General features: G+C 39.9%; 2 protein-coding genes across 2 annotated transcripts; one reads left to right on the forward strand and one right to left on the reverse strand.

The window, feature by feature from the left end:
- Nucleotides 1-449: 449 nt before the first annotated feature.
- On the reverse strand, nucleotides 450-7,809 carry psen1 (presenilin 1). The gene is made up of 11 exons (XM_057343833.1): nucleotides 7,744-7,809; nucleotides 6,870-6,933; nucleotides 5,280-5,551; nucleotides 3,463-3,604; nucleotides 3,321-3,388; nucleotides 2,938-3,158; nucleotides 2,381-2,479; nucleotides 2,186-2,272; nucleotides 1,872-2,039; nucleotides 1,592-1,710; nucleotides 450-1,432 (listed from the first exon to the last, which is right to left on the reverse strand). Exons 2-11 carry the CDS (start codon nucleotides 6,903-6,905, stop codon nucleotides 1,277-1,279), a joined length of 1,368 nt encoding a protein of 455 aa, XP_057199816.1. The 5' UTR covers nucleotides 6,906-6,933; nucleotides 7,744-7,809; the 3' UTR covers nucleotides 450-1,276.
- A 346-nt stretch (nucleotides 7,810-8,155) lies between these two features.
- On the forward strand, nucleotides 8,156-9,868 carry adi1 (acireductone dioxygenase 1). The gene is made up of 4 exons (XM_057343834.1): nucleotides 8,156-8,329; nucleotides 8,920-9,039; nucleotides 9,108-9,287; nucleotides 9,514-9,868. Exons 1-4 carry the CDS (start codon nucleotides 8,204-8,206, stop codon nucleotides 9,628-9,630), a joined length of 543 nt encoding a protein of 180 aa, XP_057199817.1. The 5' UTR covers nucleotides 8,156-8,203; the 3' UTR covers nucleotides 9,631-9,868.

The raw sequence follows: 9,868 nt of genomic DNA on the forward strand, positions 1-9,868 counted from the left end.
GATAGACATCCAAAAATAAATACTACATCAGAGGACAGAAAGAATGAAGAATAGATAGAAAACAACAGACACATGGGAGATTATGTGTGTGACCAAAACAAGCACTAAATATAATTTATGTCGATGTTATTTTGATAACTTCAAATCTCATCTTGCATGTCTCATGACAAAATGTAACTTTGACCAAGTAACAGTACATTTTTACTGTTTACAGGTTGATTTCACTTCCCTGAAATTTACATTACTTGCCTGTTTCAAAATGAGTTGCAGCAAATGTTTCTCAACTTTTAGTTGCCAAATAAAGCATCACTTTTACAAACCTTTGAGTTTCTTAACTGTTCTTTAAACACCCCGTATTTAGCACTGCCCACTTATGATTGGACAATCCAAAATGTTGTTAGTACAAGGTATAAATGGACCAATGTGAAAACAAAGAAAAGGTAACGAAATAGTCACAATTGCTCAAAACGAGCAACTTCTTTATTTGTGAATCTATGATTTAGTTACAAAATTTTTGCAATTCCTTGAATGACAAGCGACGAGTGTGCTATGAAATGAAACATCATTCATCAACCGTTTCCATGGTAAGTAAAAAATAAACGACGAAAAAAATGAACAAACAAACAGTTCTTGCACAGTCTCCTATCGTGCACGGACGTTAAACATGAAGGGAGTTTTACGGTACATTCCAAAATGACGCTCCGGCATGTTCTTGAAGAGCAAAACAGCAGCTTTTAAAAGCATGTAATTTCATGCTAGCTTAACCAAAACAGTTAACGTGAGATAGCTTTCATAAAAACATGGCTGGATTGTTTCACAGGAAGCAAAAGCAATCAGTACCTACCTGTGTGTTTGAAAAGCTGAAACATTCACCGAGCTGTGGGTTAATGCTCACTACATCACAGCCGGAATTTACATAATGCCTAGGGAGTGAATCCAAGATTTGAAGAAAGCAAGCTGGTCCCATTCCAAATACCAGAGTTCATCAAACTCATAATAAAGCGATAATGTCCTAATCATCGTCAAGCATTCATACACGTCAGATGACATCAGAAGGTCTTTGATTTTTCCGAACAAGTGATTGTTCGGCGTGTGTTCAAAGCAAATGTCCGGATCGGTTAAGTCACTGGAGAGGCACTGCAATTATAAAGAGTTATTCCATGCCAAATCGGCACATCCAGTCAAATATCCAGAAGCAATGGAGGTGTCTACAGGGTGAACTTTCCCTGCCGGGGATTGTGGGTATTTGCTGCAGTGTGGAGTGCATCTCTCCGGACTAAATGTAGAACTGATGAACAGCCAGCTGATCCATGAACGGACGAACCAGGTTATCAGTGGCGAAGTAAAACACCAGGCCGAAGGTTATGGAGATGGGCAGAGCCGGAAGGGCCTTTTTAAAGATGGCGAGGAGCAGGAGGGTTAGACATAAACCCTGAGGAGCACAACAGAACATGTTAAAACAATCAAATGGGTTGTCTGAAATCGTGTGTGTGTGCGTACTGTATTTATTGTCATGTGTATGTATAGTATTGAGAAATAGTCGATTTCAGACACAGGGAGGGTTTTCTCTGAACTATTCGGGGAAACTTACAATGAGAATGGCCACAAAGCAGGCAAGGGTTGTGTTCCAGTCGCCGCTAGCTGTGGCTGACGCTTTACCCACCAGCATACTGTAAAAGATGAAGTCTCCCAAGCCCAGTTTCACACCCCCTGTAAAACGCACACACACACACGCATACAAATTCTGCTTGAAAATAAATAAATAAAAGAATAGATCAAATATTGTTTGCACAATTTTGTGAACGATAAAAGGATGTTTGCACGTTTGAGCTGTTGTCTGGGCACCAAACACACACGCAACAGATACTCACTTTCTTCATCATCGTCCGCAGGTGGAGGACGTGTGGAGGGCATCTGCTGGATCTCTTGTCTGCTCTCCTCGGTTGACTGGATCGGGCCAAGCTGATGCTGCTGTTGATCGACCCATGAAGGCGTGAAACCGCCGTCATCTTCCGGCTGGGCTGTGGGTGCCATGCCGACTACAGGGGACAGATAGAGGAGTCAGAACAATACAGACGATAGGAGCGTTTCATTGGCCATCCGATGAACAGATGAAGACCCTCTTCATTGCCTGATCTTCTTAAATACGCAACAAATCAAGCTTTTTATTTGATTCTGGACTCACCTTGGCTCTCCTGTTGAGGAACTGGATGACTGGAGTTATTCCTGCTATCTGTAGTGTCCGCCATATTAAACAACCACACCATGGTCGCTAATCATAAACAATTGAGTGCAAATGAATCAAAAGCAGTCGATCAATACGCAATGTTAAAATGCAACGACGGTTAAGAAGACAGAAGGGTTGATGGACGTATCTCACAGGAATAGATGAGGGCTGGGAAAATGGGCTCGTTCCTCTCTTGAGCCGTCTCGACAAGAATACGCAGAGGTCCTTTCGGACACAGCACCGCCAAAAGATCTACAGAAAATAGAAAAAGAATTGGGCTGTTGTACGTAAAATGCGAGAGCAGTTCATAATAAATTTCTAGAATTATAGCTCAATAGGTTTGACAGTCGGTGTGTCGGATACGCCAACTTCATTTCCTTTATTCACTCTCATGTGGTTGAAAACCTGTATATGGTATATGTGGTACACAAAAGAAGATATTTTCTTAGGTATTGTTTCCATACAATGGAAGTCAATGGGGTCAAATGTCGTCTGGTTACCAACGTTCCTCAAAATACCTTCTTTTCCATCATACAGCTTTAGAATGGCTTGAGGTGGACTAAATGATGAAGGAATGTTTATTTTTGGGTGAATAAACCCTTTAATCTGTCTAGGGATTGGCTTACTGTATGTGCAAAAATACAGAAATTCAACAATTCATTTTTAAATCATACAACGGTTTTGTAACTTTCGTGAGTAATGTAACTGACCATAGACAGAAATAGCAGCCAGGATGAGCCAGGCGGTCCATTCAGGGAGATATTTGATGAAGACCAAAGCCATGAGAGCGCTGATCATGATGAGATACGCCTGCTGGAGCCGCAGCGGACCTTTCCAGTGGATACAGATCATTCCCACCACACCGAAGTTCCAGATGATCAACGCCAGCGTGAAGTAATCCAAGGCCACGTTGTACGTCTTAAACACTTCCCTGACGAGAAACAGAGGTGAACCGATACTTTCATAACTGTACGGCTGCCACGACAAAATGATAAATAGATGATGACATTAGTTCATATTTAATGATATAGTTGCAACAAACTGATGTCACAGAACATTTAAGAAGCCTAGAGCGAAAAACGATGCATCTCACCCCAAATAAATGAAGGAGAAGAAGAACAGGAGGAGAAGGTTGGAGAAGAACAGCCAGCCTTGAATCACCTGCGGAACACCACAGATTATAAATCTACATTCAAAAGGAATCAATGAGAGGGCGACATGCCAAGTGAACAGACCTTGTAGCATCTGTACTTGTAGAGCACCACCAGCACGAGGGTCATGACCACTATAACACTGATCATGATGATGGCGTTGAGCATGGAGTTGAGAGCGCGCTGACCCACGGTCTCGGTGTCCTCACGGAATGGAGTATAGATCCTGAATAAAAGAATAAAAGGGTCTTAGTTCCTCAATAAACACAGAGAAACTAAACGCAATGTCTCTTACCAACGAAAGCAACACTGTCTCCGAACAAGATGCAACGTAACGTTGCGACAATTTCTAAAAGGTACCGTATACATTCATGTGGCGCTGTGTCTGGTTAAGACACAGTGTAAGAGTATCATTCACTCATTCAAAAACATATATTTAAACACTAAAACATAATTATCAAGTATTCAAAAACAAAAGCACACAAATGTAAAGAAAAATATGTTTTGGGCTGTAATAAACAATCAGGACCTTTTCAAACATGTTTTGGGCTGACATGCTTTAGTCCAGATAAAAAGATAAATGATCTGACCTCTGTTTTACTATAATTTCATATTGAACATTAATTTTAAAATACGCACAGAATTGTGAATGTTTGTTCAATAAACAATATCATTACCGGCAAAATGCTCATAACAATGTTCATTACCACAATGTTTAGCATTGCTGAATGCAGACCATTTTTTGTGTCGTTGGTCATTTCATTGATGTCTCTATCCATATTAGTGTATTGTTACACTCCTACTAATAAGACCTGTTGCTCCGCATTAAGAATTCCATGGAAGACTTATTAACCAACACATCTGAATCAAGTCAGGACGTGACCGATTAACATTTTGTGTTTGGATCGGATGGGCATGAGCAACCCATCTCTGTCAGGTGTAACGCTTAAGGGTGGTCTTAAAACCACTGGTGCAGAAATCAGAAAAGTGAACAGCGACAGATGAGTTCAATATCTGATGTACAAAGCATCTCCTCTGTTAGCCAAAAGAAAAAAAAAACGAAATATCTATTATATCTATTATACTTTAAAAATGGACAGTTCTGGTCCTAGATGCAGATTGGTCATGACAACATTGCGACTGTTTTAAAATGTAATGATACCCTCAGCTCATGATTCAATACAATAAATAATTAAGAAACAACAGTGTCACAATATTTTGAACAAAACTAGATAAGATTTTTTTTGTATTGCAATATATCATGCCACAATATATTGTTTCACCCATTTAGAACATGATATCATGCTTATTAAAGTCCCCGTGAACCGGAAATTCCGGTCGTTTTTACTTCCGTATTCTGACACATTTCCGACTGAAAAGGAATTTCAAAGGAGAAAATGATTGGGCGTGGCTTGCGTTTTTCACTTGATTGGATGTGTAAAAACAGCTGACAGTTGAAGGGGAGGAGTTAACGGATGCTCCAGCCAAGCCGTATAATTTACGTCATTTGAGATAGATAGTCATTTCAGGGCGGAAGTGCATTTTCAGATTTTAACTGAAGATTATGAGGGAACGTGAATTTTTAAAAAGAAAATGACCCACATTGATAAGCCATTTACTATAAACGCTGCAATATTTCATAAAAAATTAAGAATTATCATTTTTTATTTCACTAGGACTTTAAGATAACGGCACAAAACACAACAGTCAACTTTTATTTACATATAATTTTATAGATACTTTTACATCTTCTCACAGAGAGCTAACACTGTTTTTTTTCATATTTGATGAAAATATGTGTCCTCATGTAAAACTTTTATATACTATATTCAATCAAAAAAATATCATAATATACAGTAACTCTTGCACTATGTCAGTGTAACCCCAGTGATGATACTCACAGCTGTTGTCCGTCTTTCTGCGTGTAGAAACTAACGGATTTGATTGTTGCCACGACAACCACCATACACAGCGTCACGGGGATAAACAGCATAATAACATGTTTAGCTCCGTATTTGAGAGTCAGTTCCTCATCTTCATCTTCCTCACTGTCATTGACCACCTGAGGTGGCCGTGGGGTCGGCGGCTGTCCGTTCAGCTCCACCTCATTCCGGCCGGGACCCCCTGCGCCGCCTGTCTCAGCGTGCTGGTTGGTCTCGACTCCATCGTTTGACTGCACAGAGAGAAATCCAAGAGTAAATGTGTGTGCTTGTGTTTTACTGTGCTTAAAGCACCATTTACACTCTTATGAAAGTGCCACGGGTCAGTGTTTACATTTACATGAGGTCTACCCGACAACTGTTTTACTTATAGCTGACTTTTAAACTGTGAAGTATTTAGCATTCAAATGAGGAAATGAAATTCCCTTTCTGATGAAATCTATGTACACAAGAGCAAGGGTCAAAGTCCTCTATCGTCTCAGCAGAAATCAGGAAACCGAAAGCATTTTTATAAAACCCTTCACGAAGCTGCAGCGGTGCCAAAGTTTTACAGCTGTGATTATTGCATGTACGCTTCATGAAGTCAGATAAGAGCGAGTGGATCAGCCTCCAGCTACAAGCTGTGATAAATACTGTATTTGACATGCCCCACCTCATCTCATTCTACACGGGTGCGGTCAGACGTGCATGTGCTTTTATATGGCCTTATTCAACATCTTTTTCTTAATTTGCTCATAAACTAGCGTAGAAATATCAGCTAGGACATTTTCTTTCAGTAGATCTCCATGCACACATAACAATAGACAGGAAACATCAAAATATTTACATTTACGCATTTGACAGACACTTTTATCAAAAAAGACTTACAGTGCATTCAAGCTATACAGTTCAACATGACGGTGTTCCCTGAGAATCAAGCCCATGACCTTTATGCTGCTCTACCTATTAAACATCAGGAACGCCTCTGGGCTACAGGAACGCCTCTGGGCTACAGGAACGCCTCTGGGCTACAGGAACGCCTCTGGGCTACAGGAACGCCTCTGCGCTACAGGAACGCCTCTGCGCTACAGGAACGCCTCTGCGCTACAGGAACGCCTCTGCGCTACAGGAACGCCTCTGCGCTACAGGAACGCCTCTGCGCTACAGGAACGCCTCTGCGCTACAGGAACGCCTCTGCGCTACAGGAACGCCTCTGCGCTACAGGAACGCCTCTGAGCTACAGGAACGCCTCTGAGCCACAGGAATAGCACAGAGCTACAGGAACATCACTGGGCTATAAGCTATATGAATGCCACTGGGCAACAGGAACGCCCCTTGAGCTACAGGAACGGCAGAGAGCTACAGCAACATCAGTGGGCTACAGGAATGCAACTGAGTTACAGGAATGCCAATGAGCTAAAGGAACGCCTCTGAGCTATAAGCTACAGGAACACCTCTGAGCTACCACTCAGGCAGAAAAACACTGTAAACGCAAAAATGACATTTCTCCGATTTTTTCCTCTTGAAATAAACTTTTTACATCACAGGGAGTCATACAACATACATACATACCACATTATTAACTGCATTCTCCACACTATCAGCCATGGGTGCAGAAACAGCAGGAGCTCTGGATCTGTCAGAATTGAGAACACAACACAAATCATACAAAGAAGCAGGTGAACTAATGTAACATTAAAGCCTGCGAATAAACTGAATACGCATTGCAAAAAAAGACTGAGTAAAGCAAAAAAATAACCATGGTTTTATTATAGTATTTCGGGCAGATAAATTACCATTTGTATAACCATAGTTTTACTACAAACTCACTGTTAAACTATGGTTTATGTAACAAAATGATGGTTAATTTGTGGTCACAGTGGTTTTATAACAAATAAAAATGACTGTTACTAATATATAGTTAAACCACGGTTCATTTCCTTAAGGGATGATGGTGTTTGAATATATACAATACAATGGTACAGAAGAAATACTTTCATATACCATGGTAAATGCCTGGTGGCAATATTTATTTAAAGTACATAATGCTTAAATACCATGTAAGTCATAAAACCATGAATGTCATAAACACCATTGTACCATGCACGAAAAAAACATAGTTATTCAAAGAAAAGGCTTTGCACCAATCTGACTGCAAGGGGAAATAATATAACATAAAACTGGGTGAAGTCAACTTCATTGTGTGTTTGTAAAGAAAAGTTGATCATGAAATAAACGAGAAGAGTTTAACAGATTGATAACAAAGCAGCTTCAGGCTAGTTAGCCGCCCGAATATCTCTTTAAATCAATATAAATGAAAGAGATCAGTTATAGGGTAATTACATTAAAACGAAGAAAGGTACGGTCGTGTACATAAGCGCCATTAAATGTAAAAATACGAAGGGAATGTCTATTAACATCACATAAAGGTGAACGTAAGACAAACCTTGAGTCTGGATTCACACCGACCAACCCCGATACTGTGAAGACAGCCGCGATGAGAGCGACTTAAAGGTCCTAACTGTAAACCTTTCAAAATAAAAGTCATGTTCAGGGCAATAAAAATCTACTACTACTACTCGCGCTACTTAAATGTGTCAATACATTTAACAATATTAATGAATGTGCTAAGAAGATGTTATGCATTTGTTTTATATTTAAAACATATATACATATGGCTAACAATAGACATATGGTAACCACACCATTTAATTTATAATGAAACGGGAAGCAGTGGAACATCAATAAATCCTACTGGACAAACGTCTAAAACACACTAATAAATAGTTACACAACTAACGTCTTTCTTCGAGGAGGGGGGACATTGAATACATTTGAGTACGGACCCTTTTATTTTGAAAGCACTTCTCAACTCAGACTTCACGCATGTCGTATCAACTGTAAACATGAGCGGGATAGAAGCATGGTACATGGATGAGTCTGAAGAGGATCAGAAACTTCCTCACAGATTAAACCCGAACCAGCCCGTGTCCCTCAAACAGCTCGAAGAGATCGGAGTTTATTACTGGAAGGTTCGTGCATCAGAAATCACACGCACACCACGTGACCTTACCTGACGTAAAGGGCACCAGCGTATTAAAGAACGTTATCTGGGTGAATTGAAAATGTCAAATATCTAATGAAATAGACGTTTGGAATATGGTTACCACGGTAAACATAGTTTTCACCAAAATACCACAGCATCATGTCATGAAATCAAAATCGAAGTACTAAAGTTTCAGATTTATGCGTAACCATGATTTACAGTATTTACAGTAAGAGTGTAAACATGGGCTCATTGCAATACAAGTGCAGTAGCCATGGCTTTTTACAGTAAGAGTATAGTTATTGCAGTAAAAGTAATTATTTTTGTCAGATTCACAGCTAGCAATTTTTTTGTTCCCACATGTAACCCAAAAAAACCCGAAAACGAACATAAGTGGAACGTTATGTGTTTGCTGTGACCGCAGTAGCCTACTCATAGTTTGCCCATAAGGGTGTCTGTAGTAAAACTATACAAATGTTAATCAACCCAGCAAACACAATATGCTTCTCACAATACTTTCCATTTGATTATCATACGTAAAATACATATTTTCAATGGTTTCACTCTTCTGTTTAGTTGAATGCTGATATTTATGAAAATGACCCAGAACTGCAGAAGATCCGTGAGGAGAGAGGTTATTCCTACATGGACATCATAACTATTCACCCCGACAGACTTCCCGATTATGAGAACAAAGTAAGCTATTTTGAATGAAATAAATTCTCTTACGTATTCTGTCTAAATGTATAATTTCTTCAATCCAGGTAAAGATGTTTTATGAAGAACACCTCCACTTGGATGATGAGATCCGCTACATTCTGGACGGGCAGTCTTACTTCGACGTGAAGGATAAAAATGACCGATGGATTCGGATAGCTGTATCGAAGGGCGACCTCATCACACTCCCGGCGGGAATTTACCACAGATTCACCGTGGATGAAAGCGTAAGACTCGAAGATCAGGATTTGACATGCTTTTTTGTTGCGGCTGCCTGCGAGACAGTTTACTAGTCTGATGGTTAAAATCAAGTCCCATCATTGAAAATAAATCACATTAAAGACGTGAAACAGGTTGTGCTTTAAGGAATGCTTTGAAGTACCCCATATAACCCGTTGAAACATTTGTTTGTGATCAGATTTACTCATGTTTCTTATTTTTCATTCACTGTAGAACTACACCAAGGCAATGCGTCTGTTTGTGGGTGAGCCGGTGTGGAAGGCTTATAACCGCCCGGCTGATGACTTTGACATCCGCAAGGCCTACGTGAACTCTCTGAAGGGCTCCTAAAACTTTCAGAAACATTAACACTGACAGTGTTGCTAACACACTACTTTATCAATGATGCCGAGGAGAAGTGTCATTCACAGTCCTGATTTACAATCATGAATAGCATTGTGACATTCAGTTTCAGTTGTGACTTCTTATGTCGTATCTGTCAATACTAATGGTAGAGACATGATTTTTTACATTTCAGTGGGATTGTGTGGAAGGTGATAGTTCAGTAATTAAAAGAACTTGAGAAACA

The sequence above is a fragment of the Triplophysa rosa genome, linkage group LG10 (genome assembly GCF_024868665.1).
Source record: "Triplophysa rosa linkage group LG10, Trosa_1v2, whole genome shotgun sequence".
NCBI classification, from domain to species: domain Eukaryota; kingdom Metazoa; phylum Chordata; class Actinopteri; order Cypriniformes; family Nemacheilidae; genus Triplophysa; species Triplophysa rosa.

Bases quoted from the DNA above. Each gene is read 5' to 3' on its own strand.
- adi1 (XM_057343834.1), top strand. From the start codon at position 8,204: ATGAGCGGGATAGAAGCATGGTACATGGATGAGTCTGAAGAGGATCAG. The intron at 9,040-9,107 runs GTAAGCTATTTT...TCTTCAATCCAG, and splicing joins TTCCCGATTATGAGAACAAA to GTAAAGATGTTTTATGAAGA. The intron at 9,288-9,513 runs GTAAGACTCGAA...CATTCACTGTAG, and splicing joins GATTCACCGTGGATGAAAGC to AACTACACCAAGGCAATGCG.
- psen1 (XM_057343833.1), bottom strand. From the start codon at position 6,905: ATGGCTGATAGTGTGGAGAATGCAGTTAATAATGTG. The intron at 3,159-3,320 runs GTGAGATGCATC...GTTTCTCGTCAG, and splicing joins TTCTCCTTCATTTATTTGGG to GGAAGTGTTTAAGACGTACA. The intron at 2,273-2,380 runs GTGAGATACGTC...GTTTATGATTAG, and splicing joins CCCAGCCCTCATCTATTCCT to CGACCATGGTGTGGTTGTTT.